Below are 25409 nucleotides of genomic sequence, written 5' to 3' on the forward strand. Positions count from 1 at the left end.
CTGAAATGCAATGAGCAGGATGCACTCTAAAAGAAGTACTTAGGAAGCCATTAATCCAGAAGGATACATGTTGCCATCAGAAAGTGTTTGTGAAATCTTTAATCTCATTTAAAACTATTTTACATGACTCTCTCAGTCAGCAGATGACCTACATTCTATCTTCCCTTTGTTTCACAATGGATTTTTGGGTGTTCCTGATTTTGGCCTTACCTATATTGAAAAACAACTCACAGCTTCCTGAGCATCTCACTATCTATTAAGAAAATTGACTTATAGTAATCATAGAATACTTAGGGTTGGAAAAGACTTTTAAAGATCATTTAGCTCCATCCCACCTTCCATGAGCAGAGACATCTTCTACTAGATTAGGTTGCTCAAACCCCTATCCAACCAGACCTTGACCACTTCCAGGGATCAGGCATCCACTGCTTTTCTGGACAACCCGTTCCACTGTCTCAACACCAACACTCACCAAGTATCTCAAGACAGCTACAGCTTGGCTCAGTAAGAAGAACCCGTGTGTGCTTCCAGGCAGGTACTATTGTAGTGTATAAGGCAACATCAGCACTACTTGGTGTTACATATCTAAAGTAAATGGATAAAGTAAGAGCTTAGTGTCCCTTGATTCCATAGTTGATTAAAGGAATGATTTAGAACAGCAGATTCACTTAGATGTGCTGAATTATCTTCTCTCTAAATATGTGTCTAAATATGCCTCTGAATCATCTTTGAAATCTGTCTGGTGGCATAATGGTACTTTACAGAAACTAAGCATGTACTGTCAGAAGCTCTGTTAAGAGACCAAGTTTTTATTTATTTATTTATTTGTTTATTTATTTATTTATTTATTTATTTTCCTGCTGCTTTAACACAGAAACTAGAGTTGTAATATGTAAAATTCATGCTGTTCATAATGGATCAGGAATAAAATTGGCCAAATATGCAGAACTGCAGAACTGTTTTTTTAAGCAGTTCAATATATTCAAATGTTTGAAAGTTCTAGGTTCATTTTTTTTTTTAAATCGGTGTCATCTATTTGTCAACATTTATATGCTCAGCACATTGCTGTAATTCATTAAACTTATTAAAAAGGAGTTGACAGTTATGATAGTATGTTTTAAATGAGAGTAAAATACTTCTCCAATTAGAGGTCTGAAAACTAAATGATAGTAGAAGCATATGGTATAAACATATGTCATGGACTTTTGAGGCATCACAGGCAGTGTGCTATGACATTTACCAACAATCCTGGGTTCATCACCAGCTTGCTATTTGGCCTGTGATCTCCAATTCTCTGACCCCAGTTGGAGATCCCTACAAGTAGGGAGTTTTGACAATTTTCCCCTAGATTTCTGAAAGCTGAGTACATTGTTTATTAGGTGTCAACCTCTTAGCAGGCTTCTAATTTAACTAGTTGTTTACATGGGCTTTGGAGAGTTTTTTGGGAAAGGTGTTGTGTTTGTGTCCTCCCACATTGTCTCTTGCCCAATCTTTCCTCCTCTCTGAGGTCATTTGAGGGATAAATGCCTACCCAGTAAAGCATCAACAAATTAATTGTAGCGTTGTTTATACTATGGAAAACCCCACCTTCTTCCCACTTCCTGCCTCTGAAAGTTAAGTTCTCCAGGAAAACAGTCTTCCTCAACCAAAATACTGGCAGAGGTGGCGAGTTTGCTTTAGTGACATTGAAATTTATAACATTTGCTCAAAGTGCTACTTTATTTTATCCCTATTTGCCTGATCCTGGATGTCATGTTCTCGTCATATAATTAGCAGCTAACGCAACTAACACATGAGTAAGCTAAAAAAGTAATACTTCTCAGAGCAGCAAGGCCAAGAATTCGAAGGACACAAAAAAAATATGTCAGAATGACTCCATGGTTTGTTCAGTTTGGTTCTTTATATTCTGAATTTCTTAACTTCTATTCTTTAGAAGTTAAGAATTCTTCTATTCTATTTCTTCTTAACTTCTACTATTTTTCTAGCCTAGTTTCTACTGATTTAGAAAATAGGATGCTGTTGGTAATAGGAAATGTTACTTTTATTGTACTTTATTGAATTTGTGCTGACTTTACCTATAGCCTGTACCCATTAGTTCACAGTTACTCGTATGATTCCTATTTATCTGTGGATTTCTGATACTTCTTTTTGTTTTGCTTTTGTCTCGGTGTTTCAGTCTCCTTCTGTTGTAAAGCTATGCAGAATTCACATATTTCAGGTGGATTAAATTCAGAAAAAACTGCATATTAAAGAATTATTTCTGCTTCAAGAGTCTATAGTATTGCATTTAAAAGAATAATCTAAAGCAAGAAATATATATATCCATAAGCCACAGAATTTATGTTGCTTGTTTTGCTATGACTTTGTTATTAAATTATCCTAATAAGCACAAGTTCTGATAAAACATCTTATGCCATAGGCATCTCTCTCTCTCTCTCTCTGATGTGGGCTATCTTGTGGCTTACAATAGAGTTATATTCATAATGTATTCTAAAGTCAGCGTAATCAACTAAAGCAAAACGCATTTTGTATTTGCCCTGTATACTACATGCCCAAAACCTACAGCTAACTAATATCAGAATGCAAGGAAGAAATTGGTGGCATCACAAGGAGAAAGCATTGAATATTTCTTCAAGTTTATGGGTTTATGGTTTGACCAATGTAGTTGTCCCACATGTTTTTTTTTATATTATTATTTTTTTTTTTCCACGTGTGTGTCCTAATATGTAGTCCACTGTAGGTTGTTATTATACTGTGGTAAAATAACATAATCTGGCTGGTAGGAAAAAGAGGGCTGAAGTTAGACTTATTCCACTTCACACATTACATCACCTGAGCCATGCTACATGATTAAGAATAAATTAAAAATCTGTACTTTGAGATAGCAGAGACAAGATCACAGAATCACAGAATTGTAGGGGTTGGAAGGGATGTCAAGAGATCATTGGGTCCAACCCCTCTGCCAAAGCAGGTTCTTTAGAGCAGGCTGGCCAGGTAGGTGTCCAGACAGGCCTTGAATATCTCCAGAGGAGACTCCACAACCTCCCTGGGCAGCCTGTTCCAGTGATCCATCACCCTTACCATGAAGAAGTTCTTTTGCATGTTGGTGCAGAACATCCTATGCTCCATTTCATGGCCATTGCCCCTTGTCCTGTCCCCACAGACCACTGAAAAGAGGTTGGCCAAATCCCTCTGTCTCCCACACCTCAGGTATTTATAAACATTGATAAGATCCTCTCTCAGTCTTCTTTTCTCCAGGATGAACAGACCCAGGTCTCTCAGCCTTTCCTCACAGGGGAGATGCTCCAGGCATCCAGGCATCCAGGTATCATCTTTGTGGCCCTCTGCTGGACTCTTTCCAGGAGATTCCTGCCTTTTTTGTACTGGGGAGCCCAAAACTGGACATAGTACTCCAGGTGAGGCCTGACCAGGGCAGAGTAGAGGGGGAGGATCACCTCCCTTGACCTGCTGCCCATGCTCCTTTTAATGCACGCCAGGATCCCATTAACCCTCTTGGCTATGAGGGCACACTGCTGACTCGTGGTCAACCTGTTGTCCACCAGGACTCCCAGGTCCTTCTCTGCAGAGCTCCTCTCCAGTAGGTTGTCCCCCAGCCTGTACTGATACTTCGGGTTGTTCCTTCCCAGGTGCAGGATTCTACACTTGCTCTTATTAAACCTCATTTGGTTTCTTCCTGCTCAAATATACCACATGTTCAGTGAACAAAGAAAAGTGCGATTCAACTACTGTACTGGGTCTGGCTGGAATGTTAACTTTCCCTGCAGCAGCCCATACACTGCTGTGCTCTGCACTTATAGCTAGAACTGCAGTGTTATCACACCAGTGTTGTGTCTGTTGCTAAGCAGTGCTGGCACAATATCAGCACTCTCTCTAACCCTCTTAGGGGGTGCGCAAAAAAGTGAGAAAGGAAACATCACCAGGGCAAGATAAAAGCACAAAACTTATATCTGAACACAGATCTAAAGCTGGATTTAACCCATTTGGAGAAAGCATTCTCGTGCTATTTCGTAATTAAAACTCATGAGGCATAGCCTGTTTATTTTGGATTTGGGGGTCTTTCATTCCCTTAAATCTTTAACTCTTGAACTTCAGCTACTTAATTTTTTTTTTTAATTTAAAAGAAACAAAAAGAAAAATATCAAATGAATCTGTCCTGGACAGCTCTTATGAATGAAAAGATTAATCTGAATATATTGTAGGATAGCAGACATAATAACCCCAAATTATTAGTTCATTTGTTCTTGTGTGTTTGTGTGTGTGTGTGTGTGTGTAATTTTTAGTTGCAACTCATCATTTTGAAAACAGTCAAAGCTTATTTGGTCAATGACTAAGCACACATTGCAAGTAACTTATACAGCAACAATTTAATTAAAAAGAAATTTTCCATTCTTCTCGGAAGGCACTAAATAAGAAAACTGTAAATAAGTTTTTATTTATGAGATATTTTGTATGATAGTTTGCCTAACTTATAGGAAGAGACGGGACCCGTTGGTCAAGTTTTCCATACCATTTTAATTTTTCCCTCTGCAAATACCTCTCTTATTTATTTTCTAGAAAACATTTGGTCTCTTTTGGTTCAGGGTTTTCCTAACTCCTCTGGGAAACTGCTTCTTTTTTTCCTGAAACTGAGGCAGGTCTGTGACCCAGCTCTGTCACAATGTTAACTCCTCCATCCTCCCCAGAAGAAACCAAAACCAAGACATCAACAATAAAAGTTGTACTCAAGTACACTCAATACTGTGCCAGGGGTCTTTCTTCAAGCATCTCAAGGTTAGACTTTCCTGCTTTTTGTCCTTATACTTTGGGATAACAGGGCACATTAAAATCCTAAGTGGCAGCTTTGAAGGGTGTTCCTCATCACCTATAGAACCGGTTTATTCTTTGTAATTTAAAAGCATAAGTATGGTCTGTGTTAATGAGTGCAATAACACCATTCAGGATCTGTGAGGTCTGGGGATGAAATATTGCAAGGGCTACACTAAATTAAAAGAGTTGATTGTCTACCGCTGTGATTTCTAGAATATTACAGAATGGTTGAGGTTGGAAAGGACCTCTGGAGGTCACCTAGTTCTAATCCCCTTGCTCAGGCAGGATCACTTATAGCAGGTTGACCAGGACCATATCCAGATAGCTTTTGATTACCCCCCAAAATGGAGATTCTACAGCCTGTCTCGGCCATCTGAGCCACCTGTGCCTGTACTCAATTGCCCTCACAGTAAAGAACTGTTTTCCTGAAGTTCAGACAGAACCTCCTGTGTTTCAGTTTGTGCCTATGGCTTCTTGTCCTGTCACCAGGACACTGGTGCACTGAAAAGAGCCTGGCTCCCATCCTCTTTATATCCTAGCTTCAGATATTCATGCACTTTGAGATTTCTCCTGAGCCTTCTCTTCTAGTCTAAACAGTCCTAGCTCTCTCAGCCTTTCCTCATATGAGAGATACTTCATTCCCTTAATCATGTTCATTGTCCTTTGCTGAACTCTCTCTAGGAGCTGCATATGTCTTTCATACTGAGGAGTGCAAAACTTGACACAGTACTCTAGGTGTTGCCTCACCGATACTGAATAGAGGAGGAGGAGAAGCACCTCCCTCAATCTGCTGTTTGCATCAACGGACCTAGTTGAAGTTTGGTGACTGTACTTGTAAATTCTTAATCAACACCAAAGGAACTACTAAAATAATCCAGTCTGGTGGAAGTGCCAAAGGCATTCTTCAACTATAAATGAATCATTTGGTCTTGAACATGTCTGATTACATGCTCTTTTCTAGCACTGGCATACATTTTAGTTTCTGTTAATTTCCTTGATTTTCTCAACATCAGAGAAAAAATAGTATAACTAAGCTTTTCAATTTTCCTCATAACTTTGTTTGATGAGTAACTATTTCAGATCTTCTTCCATGAATTATCCCATAGGAAACCTTGTTAAGACACACAGGGAATGCTTATTGGTACTTCTTCTTTTCTATTAATTATGGGAGAAATTCAGATGCAGATTTTTTTTTAAACCATTTAAAACATTATTATTTTCAAAACTTTTATTTATTTATTTACCTACTTGTTTTTCTTCTGGGTCTTGATATAACTAGCTTACTGGCAGGAAGAGTATCATATGACCTGTCATTCCGTATCTTCTGGGCCTCAAAATGTGGGCTATATAAACCAGAAACATTTTGGACTTATGCATTTCTCCTAGCTTTCCCTCTGCTGCCACCGTATGGTTGAGCATCAGTAAGATAGGAGATAATGAACTAACTACCTGCCTGCTTGCTTGCTTGTTTTACCACTGCATTTGTTTGCTTTTGTTGGTTCCTTTTTTTTTTTTTTTTTTTTTTTTTTTTTCATTCAAAAATATCTCAAATGGTGCATTACTTGTTTTTTAGGGAAATTTTTGAAAGTTCATACTCTCTCAAGAAATGTTCTGTAGACAGGCACCATGTGTTTCTCTGTGTTCCTTAGCAGCCACTTTTACTTGACTGCAGGATCTGTGAGTCTCCGCTCCTCCAGGCTGCCAAGGAGAACAACATCCCAGCCATTAGGAAACTTCTCATTGATGGAACATGTGATATCTACCAGAGAGGTAATGCAATTATTTGCTCTAAATTGTTTTCTGGGGAAAGCAAGAGACTGCTACGATGAGCATAGTAGTAAGTTAGTTTGTTACAATATTTGCATTGGCAGAATCAATTGGCTTTAAATGTATGTCAGCAGCCTTGCAATAAAGTCAGTTCTCTAACTCCTGTCGTCAAATCCTAAATGGTTGGTGAAGTTCAGAGTTTTACAGCCTGAAGAGGCTTTTTTTTACATTTTACTTGATGTGCGAGTCTGCTGCTGCTTGCACTTATGTGGCCATTACCATGTGTGATGAGGTGGCACCTGGCAGTACTCAAAGGAGAACTTAGCATTCCCATAATTCTCCACCCCAATATTTCCATATCTTATTTTGTCCCATCTAGCTTATGTCTAAATGTCTAGATGACTCATGTGCTTCCCTTACTGTTTCTAGGTGCAACAGGGGAGACTGCCCTTCATGTAGCTGCCTTGTATAATAGCGTGGAGGCTGCAGTGGCTCTAATGGAAGCAGCTCCAGAGCTTGTCAATGAGAAGATGACATCAGAGCTCTATGAAGGTAGCATTTCAAGGAATGAGGATGGGAAAAGGTTCCCTGCACGGGGAGGGAGGAAGTATTAGCTGTTTCCATTTCGGAAACTGGCTTATACCATGCTTGGTTCAATATATTACTGAAGTGTCACATTGCAAAACCAATATACAAATGATTCCTGACCCTTTGTGGAAGGTGGGACTATATTAAAACTAGCATGTAGCAAACATGCAAATGCACAACTCACAAACCATTAAATACAGGTGGGCCTGTTGGCTACAATGGGATGGCAAAAATATATAGAGTTTTGCTTTCTGCTATAGACACATCTAGTCATGTTGGAAATTTCAGGTTGGAAATTAAGAGAAATTTCTTCTCAGAAAGAGTGGTTAGGCATTGGAACAGGTTGCCCAAGGAGCTGGTAGAGTCACCATCCCTGGGGGTGTTTAAGGAAAGGTTGAGGCCATTTCCCATTGTCTTAACACTTAGTGTTTAGGAGAAGAGCCTGATCCCCACCTCACTGCAGCCTGCCTTAAGCTACAATAAGGTCTCCCCCGAGCCTTCTTTCCTCCAAGCTAAACAGTCCCAGCTCCCTCACCCACTACTCATAAGACTTTTTCTCTCAAGAGCTTCATTGCCCATCCTCGGACATACTCCAGCAACTCAATGTCCTTCATATGGTGAGAAAAGATCTCTGAAATGACAAAAAACAGTTATTTCACTGACAAATAATGGGGATTAAAACCAAATGTGGTTGCTGTTACTGACTGCATCCTGCAGATTTTTGTCAGTTTGTAAAATCATTTTTCATTAATTCATAAAAAAGATTTAAGTAGAACAAGACTACTGGATGTCTCCAGTCTGCTGCACACAACAGGGCTAACTTCAAAGCAAAATCATATTCCTCTTATGGATGCAATCCCAATAAACTTGGATTTACTATGTGTTAAATGCTGCTTTCTTAGAAGGCAAGGTTTTATTTCTGTGTTTTACAGGGCAGACAGCTCTTCACATTGCAGCAGTGAACCAGAACATCGCTTTGGTGAAAGCTTTACTCAAGAGAGGGGCCAATATCTGCACAGCCCAGGCCACTGGGCACTTCTTCAGACGCAGCTCCCAGAACCTTCTCTATTTTGGTACATCCTTATCTTCTTCCCTTGTTGCTATGGGAGGCAACCAACAGAGTGATGAGGGAATATGAGAGAGACTTGCCTTGCTCCCCGTCTAAACTGCATAAGTGGAGGCTTCTGTCTTCAGGGGTCATCATTCATGCACTTTTTAGCTGATAGTAAAGCTCCATCTAAGTATGTAAATACTACATAAATACAAGTACCTAAATCATATACATTTTACATATTTGCATGTATACAAAAATTATATATCACTTAAAAATATAATGTAATTTCTTTGTAGCAGCATATACTGTAACACACTTGTCATCCTTTTTATGGACATACTCTTCTGAAAAGAATACTCTCCCCTTTCAATGTTGTGTGAGACAGGTGCTTTCTGAGTAGGATGAGGAGTGATGCAGGAACTACAGATTGCTTTTATACCCTCTGGCTTTGTGACATGAATAGATTTTCTTCAGAATGCTCCGACCTCACTTGCCTGCTAGGGTCTTAATATTGATCCTCCCTATTCCTTTCTTTGCAGGAGAACATGTTTTGTCTTTTGCTGCCTGTGTGGGAAATGAGGAGATTGTGCAGTTGCTCATTGAAAATGGAGCTGACATTAGAGCTCAGGATTACCTGGGTATGTGACTAGTGAATTACATACAGTGGATCTGGACACTTTAAATCAGATCCTATCATCTATGTACACACACATTTTTCTCTCATTACAAACAGATTTGGGATGAGGGTTGTGAGGAAAATGAAAGCCATTGTTAATAGTATCAGTGTATTGCCAGTCTTTTCACAGGTTTGGGCTATTTAATGTATTTTATCTGTTCTGTTTCCTTCACAGGTAACACTGTTCTTCACATCTTGGTTCTCCAGCCTAATAAAACATTTGCCTGCCACATGTACAGCCTGATACTTTCCTATGACAGAAACAAGGAAGGACCAGGATCACTTGAATTGATTCCTAACAATGAGGGGCTTACTCCATTCAAACTGGCTGGAGTTGAGGGCAACACTGTGGTGAGTTTGTATGACTCAGTTGCTTCTAAAGATTTTATTCAGAAACAGAGAACTTAAAATAATATTACACAGAGCACAGGAGTTTCTGCATACTGTTAGTGGGTAGAAGATACAAAACAAGTCATTTTATTTATTTATTTATTTATTTATTTATTTTTCCCCCTGGAAATCTTATATAAGACCAGAGAACCCGTATAAGAAATTTCTTCATCCTAATGAAATAAACTAATGGTTATATAATAGATCTTTTGGTCTAAGTTTTGAAGCATTTCAGTTAAATAGCTGTTAACAGAAATATCCACCTCCAGCCATATTTGAAAAGTCTGACTGAAGTTGTTTTTGTTGTCTATATTTTGTTACCCTAAATGTAATGCAAAGAGAAGTTCTCCAGATATCTACAGACACTTATTTGGAGATAAGATCTCAATATTAAATATAAACTCTAATCTTTCCCTTTAACAAAAAGACAAAGATGGTCAGTGTTGCTTCTGTAGATCCACAAAAGACAGTATCCCTTTCCAAACCTCTTTCCTGACAACCTGTAGAAAAGTATAAAAGGAATTTTTTTTTTTTTTCCTAATCAACACATGAAATCTGTACTTTGGAGACATTAATGTGTCAAATAACTTCAGCAGTTTGACTAGAGTTAAGAACTTGTGCTTTACTTCAAACATGAGCTGATAATCAAATGGGAGACTGAAGTTCTTCCCTTTCTTAACCTGCTGGAAGGTATAATTGTCTCAGAGAGATGTGAGAACCACAGTAACAAAGTTCAAGGAAAATATTTGGTAATACATAGCTTTTACACACTTCAGTGTATACGCAATAAGAACAAATACTTACTGGAAAGCTTCTGATATCTTCACCCCACTTCTTATCTCCCCAGATGTTTCAATACCTCATGCAAAAGCGGAAGCACAATCTATGGTCCTTTGGACCCTTGACCACTGTGTTATATGATCTCACAGAGATTGACTCCTGGGCTGAAGATCAGTCCTTTCTTGAGCTCATTGTCTCAACCAAGAAGAGAGAGGTACTGTGGGCACAAAATGCTTTCTATGTGCATACCATGGTGATTATAAAAGGAGAAGAATGATGAGTTTGAAGACTCATACTCTTCCATATTCTCCCAAGCACCAAGTGACGACACAAGGGGAAATGGCCTCAAATATCTCCAGGGGAGGTGTAGGTTGAAAATTAGAAGAAATTTCGTTACTGAAAGGGTTGTGTGGCATTGGAACAGGCTGCCCAGGGGAGTGGTTTAGTCACCATACCTGGAGGTCTTCAAGAAACATGTAGACGTAGAACTTAGTAGCATGGTTTATTAGTGGACTTGTCAGTAGTATGTCAAAGGTTAGACTAGATGATTTAAAGAGGTCTTTTCCAACTTGAATGATTCTATGATTCTTTGATCCACAGGGCAAGGACTTTGTACTATATATTTCAGGCAATATATGAAATATAGCAGCTTTTTAATTATGTGCTTATATTTCAAGTTTTAACATTTTTTTTTTCTGAGATGTGGAGCTTGCAGATGATTGAAAGAATTTCATATTAGCAAGCTACAGGAAATGTGATTCAGTGAAGGTTCTCTCTCCTTTCCCAGCCTTAAAGATATAAGTAACAAGTAGCTCAAGAGTAGCTCTAGCAAGTAGTTTCTGTAGCAGTGATACTGATTAACTCTCACAACATTCCTGTGAGGTAAACTATGTTCAGAAATCCTAAATTGGAACACATTTTAAAAACTCTCATTATTGTTTTCTTCATTTAATGGCATTGCTTATCCAGGTTATGACACAAAACAAAGTGCGCAGTTTATCTCTGCTGAATCAGAGATGAATCAGAAGACACTTGAGCTATTAAATAAATGTTTTAGTACAATGCTCTCAATCATATATTATCTCACTTTATAAAAAATTAAGTTAAACTTCTGTAACAAAAGTTTCAGCTACTGGAAAGCTTAGTACTATGAGGAGGAAGTTCATGAAATTCTCATTTGTTTATGTTTAAAAATCCTCTGAGCTACTATGTATGGTGATACATATGGAAATTCAGAGGAAAGCAGTCCATGTCATAAAACAAAACAACTTTAGAAGTCATCCAGAAGGCTAAACCATAACCCTAAAAGAAAGAATATCGTGCATCTTTTTTTTTTTTTTTCCGGAACACATAGTAAATGCAGATCCAACATTCTCAGTTTCAGAGGGTAAGGTGTCCCCAGAAACCATCAGACTTCTTTGTTTTCCAGAATGCTCTTAAACATGAGTAGCTTCAATTTTTGCATGTATAGCTTGGAATTCTTTTCTGTATGTTGTATACCTTTAGCCCAAAATATTTCCCATCTTCTCTGGACTTCTTGACTTATATCTCCTTCTTGCTCATTGCAGCAGTCCACTAAATGGTACAAGAAGAAGTAGGTCTAGAAGAATTTAATTGTGTGGATCAATTTCATTAGCATAAGTCCTACTTATGCTCTAAGTGTCAATCTTTTATCAGAAATTGAAGATTTGATATAAATGATTCAATTAAGTACCACCCAGTTCATAATTCAGAAACCTAAAATGTTATATTTTTATATAAGCTATGAAGCTTTAGATAAGTACTAATCACATTTGAAAAAGAAGTTCTTATTTTTTTATCCTAAATAATCTGAGAAAAAAAATACCCTTATTACTGTACTAATGGTAATAGTCTGCTTTCCTTAGTTCTTTGTTTGCATACATATCAAAAACATTTTTTTAAGTTTATCAGAAACTTTAGTTGTTAGTCTTCTGTTTTATCTTCACGGATCTGTCAGAAACGGGATATTTTTCAGTGAATTATATATATGGCTTTGTCTCCTTTCTACAGAAAAGTCCTTGTTGTCTTTTTTGTTCTCAGCTAGCAAACTCAACAAGGATTACTGGAAAAGTAGCTTACTGTTCTTGCAAACCCTACATTCCCTACATACGTCCTATAAGAATAACCAGTCAAATTCTTCCCTTTTCATAGGCAGACAAACTGCAAATGAAATAACGCTGGTTGTCTTGAAGTAGACTGAGCCCCTTGACTTACAAAGCAAAGTTTCATCCTTCATAATGTTCTGATTTTGACTGGGATAAAGTGAATTTTCTTCACTGTAGCTGGTATGGTACGGTGTTTTGAATTTACGGTGAAAATAATGTTAACACACCAATGTTTTAGTTGTTGCTGAGCAATGCTTGCACTAAGTCAAGGACTCTTTGACTTATACTGCCTTGCTGGTGAGGAGGCTGGCGGTGTACAAGAAACTGGAAGGGAAAGCAACCAGAACAGCTGACCCAAATTGACCAAAGGGATATTTCATACCACATGATGTCACACTAAACAATAAAACTGGGAGAGGGGGTTACTCTTGCTCAGGCACTGGCTGGGCATCAGTCAGCTGTTGGTGAGTGAGTGCATTGTTTTACATCACTTGTTTTCTGTATGCTTTACTTTTCTTTTACTTCTTTTTCCCCTTTTCTGTTAAACTGTCTTTATCCCAAACCATGAATTTATTTATTTATTTATTTATTTATTTATTTATTTATTTATTTATTTATTTATTTATTTATTCTAAATCTGCCCCCCATCAGTCTCTGGGGAACAAACAGCTGTGTGGCATTTAGCTGTCTGCCAGACTAAATTGCAACACAAACATACCAGCTGTAGTCCTGTTTCTAGTTCTTGAATATTTCCACCAGTGTTGAGATCAACAGAAAATACACTTACACAATGGGAAGACGGATGAAGGACTGCAGGTTAGCACTTCAGTTGTAGGAAACCAGTATAAAGACAACTTCAGCTCAGATATACTAATATCTTCCAGATTGGGAAGGTACCCTAAGCAGCTGTAATGAGGTGACAGAAGAATACATTTTCTGGGGTCGCAGGCTCCAATAGGCAAAATGCCTTTCTTTAACTTGAAAATAATACAGCTTAAAATTTAATGAAAAATAATAATTTCTTTTGAAAATATTTAAGGTAACTTATTTTATTATATAAAGTAGAGATCTGGCTCTTCAACTACTGCAGATTTTGGAGGCCATAAAAATGATAACCTGAACCGTCATCATCCATCCACTGCAAATAACATTTACCACTTCTCTTATACTTATTTCCTTTCAGTGGGACTCTATGTAGTTTATGACTACTAAAGAATCATAGAGCTTTTTTTTGCTTTTTTTTTTAAATGACCCTAATACTATCTTTTCCATTTTATTCATGTCAGTATAGTGCTCTTGTCAGTACAATGTAGAATGTGTTCCAGTAGTGTATTGCATACAAAAATTTAACTTTTTTTCCCACTTGGTTCATTCATTCTTCACAGAGTAGTTTTCTAAACAGAACATCTAGTTTTGAATGAGCTTTTAAGTGATTACTTTTTTTTTTTTTTTTTTTTTTTTTTTGCACACAGTATTATGTGTTCACACTGGAAAAATCAAGGTAAAGAAACACAGTTAGCCTAGATTCATCCCATCTTGAATATATGCGTTTATATATATAAATATATATACATGTATATATGCTCAGGTGACATATTTTTCCCATGTAAAATTATTGAGTCTTAAGTCTTTTTTTAACCTAGAGCATTTAAAGAAAGATTGACACACTGTTCCTGGGAAGAATGGTATTTCCTTAACAATGAGGCCACAATTTCATCTTGTCTTAGGGAAACAGTTACAATGAGTGGAGTAACTTTGATCTTTCCATGTTTAATAATTGCTAGTGTGGCAAATCAATGGATTCATCCAGAGGTGTAAGTTAGCAATGCTTAACAGAGAAAAATTGTGATTTTTTTTTTAAATAACATCTCCCTGTATTTTCTTTGCCCTTTATATGTATGTGTGTAAACACACCAGATCAACCATGAGGGCACTTCAGAAAATTTCTGGATTCTTCCTGTTAGTTTTGTAAATTGTATAGTAGGAGATTTTTCACTCCAGTGTTTATAACTCCACTCCTCTAACTTTTTGTAGAAGCTTTTATTTTTCTAAATTTTCTCAGCTGCACAGTATGTATGAAAATATGCAGATCTTTGACAGAAGCACAACTGTAAACTATGTAATAGTGCCATTTTTCCTATCGTGTAAGCTGCTCTCTGAAGCTTCTATTTACTCCTGGAAGTACACAGTCTTCTAAATATACCGGAGCTGCACCACTGATACTTTAAAAATAAAGGCCAAAACTTTGAATATGATATAAACAGTCTAAAGGAAGTAAGCTGAAAGAGACTGTAGGGTTTGTGTGTTTGTTTTGTTGTGTGTTTTTTAACAGTAGTCCCACTGGGGATATACTTCAGTTTTTATCATCGTACTTGAATGATGAAAACTTGAAAATCCAGCCCATTAGTAGTCTGTATTCAGACAAAAATAAATGAACCTTCAAAATCTTTCTGAAGTCTCCTTAGTTGCCTAGGTAATGTCAGAGATTTTTAAAATGTCAGAGTTTTTAAAAGAGCATTAATGATCTATAGGACCTTTTGATGTTTCCTAGAGATACAGAATTTCCACAATTTCAAGTTGATAGATTTAGCTGTTGGAACATAAAAAAAAAATAAAAAAATCCAATTCAGAGAAAAACATCTAAGTGAATTCCACAAGATGCTTAGAAGCTTCTTTTCCATAGCTGGAAACAGAGTTTAAAATATTCTATTTTCAATTCTGTGTTGTAATAATGTTGTATATTTTAAACAGAGGAGAGCATTTGCCTGCTGTGAAGTGCATTGTGCTGTCTCGCTTAACACAAAATATTTTTCAAAAAGTATTCCAGTTACAGTGAAAGATAATGCATTGAAATATACATGTATATTCAAATACATGTTCACAGGTTTTGTAAACATTCTGACACAGTAAAGTTAGCCCAACCATTCTGTATTCATATCTTATTCTCTATGGATATCCTTGTAAAAGGTAATGGGATCTTTCATAAAGGTCGCTATCAAATTCTATTTTAAATAATACCTTTTAGTTTCTATAACACAGATTCATATATCCACATTCATGGACCTAGATCATAGGTCTGTCTCAAGTGTTTATGTGGAACCAGGTCTACAGATATAGAAAATGTATTCAAGTCTAACATACTTTTCTTGTTATTTCCATTGGTGCTCAAAATCTGTTCTCTGAAAGACATACTTTTTTACATTTCCAAAATTCTACTGGTAAACTGAAGAAATACAAACTCACTTCAGCGTTCCCATTTTGGGGGAAATAAAAAAAAAAAAATAAATGTAAATGGCTTCCTAAATCTGAATAGCATAAGTAAGAACAACTTGTAAACATACACCCTGGAAACTGTGAATGTTACTCATAAACAAATACCCTCACAGTGAATAATTCTTTCTTTGTATCTTTCTCAGGCACGCCAGATCTTAGACCTAACACCTGTGAAGGAGCTGGTGAGCCTGAAGTGGAATATGTATGGACGGCCCTATTTCTGTTTCCTGGCTTTATTCTATGTACTCTACATGGTCTGCTTCACTATGTGCTGTGTCTACCGGCCACTGAAAGCCCGAACAGGCAACAAAACAAGCAGTAGAGACAATACAATCTATGTCCAGAAAATGCTGCAGGTACTGTGTCAGTAGTAGTCAGGGCCCCACAGGCAGCATTGGGCAATTCCAATAATCACCTACTTAACTGGAAAGTCCAAGTATTCCCCAGTCCCCAGCTTTTGCAGCTGTCTTCCTTTTCTCTTGCCATCAGCTGACCTTCATCAATGAGGAACTCTGGGTATGGTCTGTTCTCTGTTGTTTGGCCTGGGATGGTTCCTGTGGTCTTGTCAGGCTTAGTCACATTTCTTACACTAACATTAGGTCTTCTTTTCCTGCCATCTATTTTAATTTCTTCTCACTCCTTTTTTCCTTTCAGGAATCATATATAACATATGAGGATGAGTTGAGGTTGGTGGGGGAGCTGATCACAGTGATTGGAGCTGTAGTAATTTTGATCCTTGAGGTAAGAGAAACAGTGAGCTCTGCAGTTTTGAACTTAATCTAGGCAGATTTTACCTACTGGACAAACAGGAGTTTGTCCTCAAAACTTGGTAAGGATTATTCAATAAGTCTAAATGCTTCGATATACATCTATGGCAGTTGACACTGTCAACAAAATCTATTAGGTGAAACAGATGGTGAGAGATTACTAGTAAAACTCCAGGTACAGAAGGAGTAATTAGATGGACTGGTTGCTATCAGATACTATCTGCAGGGTAATGCCAGAGATCCCATTAGCATCATCTGCAGTTCCAGCTGAATCCCAGCTGTTACATGAGATTCTTAGAGACTTTTTGTACTTATGTATTTGGGGATGCTGGGTAAAGTGATTCCTGTGGTTACATAGGAAAGTCTGTATTTAACTGGAGATCAGTGACTACATGAGCTTATAAAAGGAGCCTTACTCAACCAGAGTTCTGCAGAGGCCATGTCTAGGTAATCTTACCATGATTTTCAGAATTGTGATTTTAAAATTAAAAAAGAGATGAACTTTTTAAAATGAAGCATATGACAAATACACGATTTTATTAGAATATGAAACTGTTATATAGAGAAAGCTCAAATGAAGATCTCAGGGAGAACTGAAATAAAATGGAGTTTACAAACCCCATTAAAAAAGGAAAAAAGAACGATTTCTCTCTGCTCATATATGTTTCAGAAGGACAGGTACTTATTTCCATGCTTGGACAGGACTCTATGACTCCCCTACAAGTAACACAGTGAGTCTGAAAAATACCAAGCTCCTCTGAGTTTACAAGTTTTTTTGTTGTTGTTGTTTTTGTTTTGTATTTTTTTTTTTTTTTTGTCTTTTCTGAGGCTCAGCAGATCTGGTCTCTTCTCAGTAGTCCACAAGAACTTCAGGATCACAGCATGGTGATCTTCATAGCAAAGTCTCTCAATCTGCCCAAGCATTCTCAGGTTTTCCAAGAAAAGAGCAGTATCTGCCTTATTCAGAAGGGCATCTGATTAATTCATTCTGTTTTTAAAGTAAATTTTCAGTCAAACTGTGAAGCAGTAAACAAAGCAGATACCGCTGGCTCCAAGACCCTTTTAAAATTGATGGTTACCATTATGTTTAATAGTATAACGCAATCTAAGTCCTAAAGTCAATAGGATGTCATTCTTAGATCCCAGATATCCTTAGAGTTGGAGCAGCGAAATACTTTGGACAAACCATCCTAGGAGGGCCTTTCCACATAATTGTGTAAGTACACCACCTTTTAAGTTCAATAAACTTACTGTTTCTCATTCCCTCCTGCACCTCCTACCTCCACTCCTCCAGTCTTCTGCCAGAAGAGTAACCTTCTCCATTCTCTTAAAGTATTGTTTCTCTTGATTTCTTTCTCTGACTGTGTATAAGAAGCCAGGTGAGTGTACAGGTAGAGCTGAGCATGCTGACTGGTTTCTGCTTATGAATTGATAGCTGTATGTGCCTGTCCTGGAATTTTTGGCAAGAAAAGATAAGCAAGGGTAAAAATTATTTACCGAACTATTTTCACTCTCTTCTTCCTTTGCAGTATCACATATGCTTGTATGATTCTGGTAACCATGGTAATGCGTCTCACCAGCACTACTGGTGAGGTGGTGCCCATGTCCTTTGCCCTGGTACTAGGATGGTGCAATGTCATGTACTTCGCACGAGGCTTCCAGATGCTTGGACCCTTTACCATCATGATCCAGAAGGTATAAGAAACAAATATGGGCTCATTGTGTACATCTTAGCACCTCTCTGCAGACAGGGAGATCTGAAAGAATATTTTTTCTCCCTCTGGACTTGCATTAATGCCAATTGTAAAGTCTGCATGAAGCATTTGGGAGTTTTGCATTCTCTCTGTAGCGGAGAAGCTTCCTTTAATACACTTATGGTCTTTGGAAATGGTTTACACGGGATTGCATGGTAACTTGGTGAAACAGCTGAGCCTTATGGCGGCTCTATCTTTGCTCTACAGATGATATTTGGAGATCTTATGCGCTTTTGTTGGCTCATGGCTGTGGTGATACTAGGCTTTGCATCAGGTGAGTCTACAAAAGGAAAACAGTGTTGTGTTACCCTCACAAATTGATAAGAATTAAGTGCAGTGGATTTTGGTTTATTCTCTGGTCACCCCCTTAGTTATCTGGCAAAGGTGGTGATGATGTATAGTTCCTGTTTCTTTGAGTACGGTCTCTTTCCCAACACTGATTTCTGTTTGGTTTTCAACTCTTACTCTTTCCAGGATAGTATAAATTAGGACAACCCAGATAAATCCACATATATGTAAGTCAAAGTTTAAAAACACATTGCATTTGTGGTATTTATGTTTGGAAAATGGGATTAACATACATAGCTTTGTTCTATCCATGAAGAAGAAAAGATTGATATTTTTAAGGCATTTTGAGAGCAGATAAATAAGAGTAATTCAGAGTAATTTTTAAATGGTGACCAGTGATTCTAGTCAGGGATTTGCCATTGTTATGCTGCATAGTGCACTTACATAGAAATATATGTAGCTCTTTCCCAGAACACCTAGTGTTGTCAGTTTTTGTTATAGGACCCTGTTGTTGCTCTTAGAATGTTATTCACATTTTAAAACTATATCCCTTTTTTTTTTTTTTTTTTTTTTTTTTTTTTCTCCTTGGTCTACTTTAGCTTTTTACATCATCTTCCAGACAGAGAACCCTGAAAACCTTGGGCAATTCTATAACTATCCCATGTCCTTGTTCACCACCTTTGAGCTGTTTCTCACTATAATTGATGGCCCTGCAAACTATGATGTGGACCTGCCTTTTATGTACAGTGTCGTATATTTTTCCTTTGCCGTCATTGCCACCCTCCTTATGCTCAACTTGCTAATTGCCATGATGGGTGACACCCACTGGAGAGTGGCCCATGAGCGGGATGAACTCTGGAGAGCCCAGGTAATCTAGGTGGGGGGGTTTCTCTGAATAAAAGTGGGGAAAATTTGTCCAGGAAAAATGTGCTAGACAGTGCAATTACTTACTTTACCATCCCTGCAAAGAGAGAGGTAATTTAAAACCTTTCCCAGGTCTTCACTTTGTTTGCGGACTTCTCATGTCTCAAAAAGCCATGTCCCTTTAATTCTACCTAACAGCTTCTGTACATCAGCCCCCAAATATCTTCCATCCCTTTTATCAGTATGAACTTTCTGAGTGCAAGACCACTCGTCTGCAGATCTTCCTATGTGAAGCTACCTTCCAGTATATTTCTGTTATAGTAATATTTGTACCTTATTTTACATAACAGATAAAAAAACTCATCCAGCCTTTCTTGTCCATCTTGTGTCTCCCTATCTGTTTCTTCACTAAGCATGGAATCAATCTCTTCTTAAATTGAATTGATGTTGCCTCTTTCTTACAAATCACATTCCCATGTAACTGAGAGTTAAATAATATAGAGATTGACTGGGAGAGAAATATAATGAAGGCTAATGGTTACAGGTAGGTAGGTTATGTCTTTAGATCCATTAAGAGAAGTTGGTCTGACTTGCTGAAGAGGCTAAGGATAATGCTGCCTTTTGATGAATTAAACCAGATCAATTATATAGCTGCTCAAGAGGAAAACCATTTCCTACTATTTTTCTGAAAGAAAACACAAGTCAAACAATAACTGTAGTTGAGTGTCAAGGGTACTAGGTTCTGAAAATGGTTAAGGCTGATATAAACATTTTACTCTCATCTAGGTTGCAAATTAATTATCCTACATGTTGCCACAAAGTGTAAAAGCAAACAAGTTTAACAATGTTTGAAAAGCACCATTGTTTCCTCAAGTCATGGCACAGTTAGATCTAAAATTGTGAATTGTCCTCTAATAAAGAGTACTGTTTCTCTGTTTTTCCTTCATCTGCTCAGTACTCATAAAGCTGATAATTTAAAAAGAGAGAGTGATTTTTTTTTTTTCCTTTTTAAGTCATCTTAGTTATTGCTTTGTTTTGTTTGTTTTGTTATTTTTAAAGGTTGTTGCTACTACTGTCATGCTGGAACGGAAATTGCCACGGTGTCTCTGGCCTCGCTCCGGGATCTGTGGCCGGGAATATGGGCTAGGGGACCGATGGTATCTCAGGTGAGTTTTCTTCTAATGCACATAAGGAACCCAGAAGAAGCATTCAATGCATGGATACTAAAAAAGAGCCATTCCAAGTGCCTGGAGAGGAGTGTTTATAGTTCTTTTCTTCTAGAATACAGATTCCAGTCCATTTTATGTCTATTGGAGACAAGCAGTGTTCCCCTCAGAAAGTTCTGTTGTGCAATTCCTTGCATAAATTAATGCTATCCAATAATCCCAGGAGACATACCTCAGAAACTGCATGTCATCAGGCCTGATTTTTTTTTTCAAACTCTTTATAATGATTACAACAAAACAGTACTGCTATACTTTGGTCATTATGCATTGAATGCATGAAACAGCAGAGGCAGAAGCAATCAATTTGGTGCTCAACAGAAATGAACTGCAATTCAGATGACTGAAAAATAGGACAAGAATAATTAAAGATAAGCTTTCTTTCTGGTATGAACCTGATAACTATAATATACTTAGTAAGGACTGCATCTGGTGACAAAGTCTCGGGTCCAGGATTTCCATTTAAGTCCTGAAATAACAGGCAAACTGTCTATAATCTAAATAACAAAAGATTCCTCACCATTTCTGATTTTACTCAACATTCCTACGAGCTTGAGAAAAGAATAAACATTGTTTCCCAGGGCTTCATCTTTTGCTGATAAAGCCAGAAGGGGGAGTGGTGGCTGTATGAAACAGGACTTTCTTCAGGCGTCAGCAGAGTACTGAGCCTTGTGCATTTTCAGGTTTGCTGGGAAGAACAGACAAATCTGGTGTTAACAATAAAGGCTTTAATTGCAAGGTGCAGAATATCACTTTGCAAGAGCAATATACCAGCAGCAACTCTTCATGGGATGCAAAAAGAAAGGAGTGTTAGTGTGATCTACATGTAGTTCTGTCAAATGACATGTATGGTCTTTGTATATGGTATATATATTACATGTACATATATTGTATTCACGTGTCCCCATGTATATAGGGACAATATGTCCAAGTTATAAATAAAGCAGAGAAGGGTTGGTGGAAGTAGAACAGATAAATCAAAGTTCAGTAAAGTATAAATGACATCCTGAGCTTAACAAGTATCAAAGAAGGAAAGACAACGACAAAGGAAATAGATTAATATATTTGTATATAAAAAGGGTCTGGAGATGGAGTCAAGTGGTCAGTTGCTTACAGCTGTCAAAGTGGAAAAGGCAAATCATGACTAGGTAACAAAGTAAAGGACAGAAAATAAAAATGGAAAAGAGTACTGAATTCAGTGTCAGGAATGAAAGCCTAGAAAGGAGATTATTGTGCTGGTAATAACTGAGATGGTGAGGATAATTTTATGAGAGCATATGTTAAAGAGAGAAGAAAACTAAAAGAGCCATGCCTATTAATCATTTTCCTGTTTCTGTGTAGATGTTTTGGGGGTGGCTGGGTCTGTAAGCATATATCTGGAAGAGGCCTGCCTCATCATTTTGTTGGCACAATTGTAAATTCTGTTTATGTTTTTTATCCTCTCACAGAGTAGAAGACAGGGTTGATCCCAACAAACACAAGATGATGCGGTACACAGAAGCGTTTAAGGCTCATGATAGGGATAACTGTGACAAAGGTCCGGAAAAACTGGAAATTGACAGTAACATCTTGTACAAGAAGGAACTGCCTGCTCTGTCATTGTCACGGAGCACATCAAGGATGAATTCTCACAGTGGCTGGGAAATCCTGAGGCGCAACACCTTCCACTCAATTCATGGAGAGGTCAATCATGCCATGGAGGAAGAGGTATATGATGTCTAAACCTCTCTTTTTTTTGTTCCTTTTTTTAAATTGTTTTTATTTTTTCACTCCACAACGTAAATCTCATTTGCCACAGCAGTTGTCTCCTCCAGCTGTTCATACACACTCAAGCATGCTACAAATTCAACAGCCATGAAGAACTCTGCTTGTGCATTATGAATAGTTCATGGTGACTATGCTATGATATACAAATTCAGTCTTTTCTCTTCTACCTTTTAGGTGTCCCTGTTGTTGCACTAATATTTGCACCAAGTTGGTGGGCTTGTTGATCTAGGGCCTGTGGTTGTTTGCAATTCTTTGTAGTAACCTAGAGAAATGAGCAATAGAAGCCAGCACTGGGATTTCAACTATTTACAAAGAGACAAACAGTAAGACCTCTCCCAGAGTATAACATTTAGTATAATCTCTCCCTCCAGTCTTACAATATCCCTCACAATATCCTAGAGCTCTCATTGCAAATACACCTGGCTGAAGTACTGTTTTATGATTTAGTACAGAAATGAAAAACAAAACAACAAAAAAACATCTGTAACTAATCTCAAGAATGAAGGTAGTTGCTGACACTGTGATGATTACAAGGCCTGTAACTATTCAATCAGCATTCAGGCCTGCACAGATTTTGCCTTCTGAAGAATGACAAACTCTTCAGAGAGCTGCATTCTAGCTGCATTTTCAACGTTGCTATCGTAGTAGGACTCCTCTGGTTTATGATTTTCATTTTTTATTTTATTATTTTATTATTTTTTCAACATAGGAATGCACTTTAAGCTGTGTGTTTGTTTGTTTGTTTGTTTTTTTTTTAATAAAGAAGTGATTTCTGTTCTTGGAAGGATCCTGAAAGATCTGAAGTGGGATTTTTTTTCCTATTGAGCAGATGATCTCTGAAGGTCCCTACCAACTGAACTATTCTATTCTATCCTGTTCTAGACCTGGTTAGGTGCCTTTCAGCAGTGTGTTATCAAGCACCAAAGTGAGCTGAAGCTTGCTTTTCCTTTCCTTGGAAGAGTAGGGTTCTGGACCATAGTGCTTTGACTTACTACTGAGCCACTGAATTCAGTCGTAGTAGTAAACTACAATATATCGGTGAATGAAATGAAGAAGAAATTTTGGATAGACAGATAAGAGCTATTGTAAAAGTTCAGAAACTGGTGTTCTCACACACACATGAGAAGCCTCAAACTATCTAATACATGTCTAGGTCATCCATACAAACATGATGGTCACAGAATCACAGAATTTCTAGGTTGGAAGAGACCTCAAGATCATCGAGTCCAACCTCTAACCTAACACTAATAGTCCCCACTAAACCATATCCCTAAGCTCTACAATGATGTTTCAGTCTGTCAGTACGTCATCTGCCTAGGGCCACTTTAAGAAAAATAGAGAAATGCTCGGAGAAGTGGACTATCATTCCTGGGGTTTTAGCATTTTTAGGAGTGTAGAGTTTCATTCCAATAGCAGAAGTGAGTGAAAATCAGCAGATGGTCTTAACATTTCCTTTCTGACTGTACCAATGACAGAACGTTTGTTTTTTAAGAAACCATGGATTGTAATCTAGCACTAGGCTTTGAGTCAAACCACCTTGTGATAAGCAAAGCAGACAACAAAAAAGCTGAATCCAGTGGATTTCTGATTGTTCTGCAATATCACTGCAAACACCTCCCACATCTCCTCTATTGCAGGTGTTGTAATAAGTGTCATGATCTTTGCAATTATGTGTATTTATTTAAATGTTGTCTTTCTATTTCTTGAATGTGTAGTTATATGAGACTGTCTCTCTGTACTTCAGCTGCATACCTTCTGAGCTGATACATTTTGTTGAATTTAAAGTTTTTTTTACTTAAGTGTTGTCAGCCCTTCCCTAAATATTTGGGGTTTGCACTGATGGTCTGTGGATATGGAAACAATGTGGAGCATTAAGCAAAAATATGAATTGTTGCTCTAATTTTAGATAAATTTTCTTTCCAGTGAATGGGAAATAACAGGAAGGAAAGAACTGATGGCTTCCCTCTACTCTCACAGTCTTTTCACTAGCTTGAAAAACTACAGAAATACATTTAAGATGGAGCTGACTGGCCATTTCTGCACAAGGACTCCTCTTTGTCATTATTTAACAATAATAATAATATAATAATAATAATAATAATAAAAACTAGTTTGACATATACACTGTGTAAATCCTGGCTCTGAGAATGCATTTGTGTTCTTCTTCATCACTTTAAACAGTAATGAAAATTTTGACCGTAGAACTCATAACAATATATTGACTTTGCAGGAGGCAAAACAGAACTCAGTTAACAGTGCTAGGCTTTTATAGACTTCTGTATTTGCCTTCCATAAGGAGAAAAAAAATCCCATATTTTTAAGGTAGTGTCTTTTTAAAAATTGCAGTCTGTAAGCATTAGATTTCAACATTTTTGCATAGAAACCATGCACAAAACAGCATTAAATCCGTGTAATTTATTTACCATATTTGGACTCGCTTTATGTCAATAAGTGTAGAGAAAATATGGTAATTCTTGTGGTGTTTTAGAGATCAATTTAGACCAATTCTATTCAAGCTCAGAGCTGAAAAACAGCTATTGGAAAAAAATTTCAGGTGGTAAAGGTCAGCAGAAATAATGAAGACAAATATATTAAATTTAATTTGTAATTCTAGAATATCTACCCTTTTCTATTAGGGCATATACACACTTGCTGGGCCTATATGAATGTCAGGAGGCACCAGAAAAACATTGCATTGCTGACTCAATGCAATCTATCTCAGACAGGGAAACAACAATGACTGTAGTAACACAAAAGGTAAAGCACTTTTGCTTTAATATTCTGCATGAATATGCTCCTTCAGGATTTGATCCAGTGTTTTGCATTTTGTGATGTAGATATAAACTAAAACTCCAAAGCAGTATTGCTCCTTTTTGGTGTTGAAAGGTATCTCCCTTATGCCTCTTGACAACATTGCAATGATTTCAAAACCAACATTCCTACCCTCCTTGAAACTGTTAATCTCAATCTATCTTCCAAACTACTGAAGTAACTTCTGAGTTTATGGTAATGTATCAAGAATGAATGTTCTGATCCAGCTGCATGTATTAAAATGACAAATATTTTGCTGAAAATAAAAAATTTAAATACATGGACTGTCTTGTCTACTACTTTGTGTCTAAAATAAATATCATGGGATATATATATATTTTTTAATAGCAGTCATGGACATCAACTGACATAATATTTGGATCATCATGTTTGGGTCCAAGTTAAATTTTTGGATTAAATCCCTTTTTCCACAACAATCTGCTTTGGAAATTCC

At 37.3% G+C, this 25409-nt stretch overlaps 1 protein-coding gene across 5 annotated transcripts in view; it reads left to right on the plus strand.

The window, feature by feature from the left end:
• The window catches only part of LOC137865274 (transient receptor potential cation channel subfamily V member 6-like), a 31287-nt gene extending 6052 nt beyond the window's left edge, over positions 1 to 25235 (plus strand). Inside the window, exons 2-16 of one of the 5 annotated variants that reach the window (XM_068700205.1) lie at positions 6500 to 6597; positions 7024 to 7146; positions 8115 to 8255; positions 8776 to 8874; positions 9088 to 9263; positions 10150 to 10296; positions 15625 to 15837; positions 16136 to 16222; positions 17388 to 17464; positions 17778 to 17943; positions 18210 to 18276; positions 18890 to 19158; positions 20214 to 20320; positions 21826 to 22084; positions 24068 to 25235. In XM_068700205.1, the coding sequence (XP_068556306.1) occupies positions 6500 to 6597; positions 7024 to 7146; positions 8115 to 8255; positions 8776 to 8874; positions 9088 to 9263; positions 10150 to 10296; positions 15625 to 15837; positions 16136 to 16222; positions 17388 to 17464; positions 17778 to 17943; positions 18210 to 18276; positions 18890 to 19158; positions 20214 to 20320; positions 21826 to 22084; positions 24068 to 24070 (2032 nt within the window). In that variant the 3' untranslated portion in view covers positions 24071 to 25235. Of the gene's footprint in view, positions 1 to 6499; positions 6598 to 7023; positions 7147 to 8114; positions 8256 to 8775; positions 8875 to 9087; positions 9264 to 10149; positions 10297 to 15624; positions 15838 to 16135; positions 16223 to 17387; positions 17465 to 17777; positions 17944 to 18209; positions 18277 to 18889; positions 19159 to 20213; positions 20321 to 21825 lie in introns of all 5 variants that reach the window. The other 4 variants (XM_068700204.1, XM_068700221.1, XM_068700211.1 and 1 more) reach the window with 4 other exon arrangements.
• Positions 25236 to 25409: the final 174 nt, after the last annotated feature.

The sequence above is a fragment of the Anas acuta genome, chromosome 1 (genome assembly GCF_963932015.1).
Source record: "Anas acuta chromosome 1, bAnaAcu1.1, whole genome shotgun sequence".
Lineage (NCBI taxonomy): Eukaryota > Metazoa > Chordata > Aves > Anseriformes > Anatidae > Anas > Anas acuta.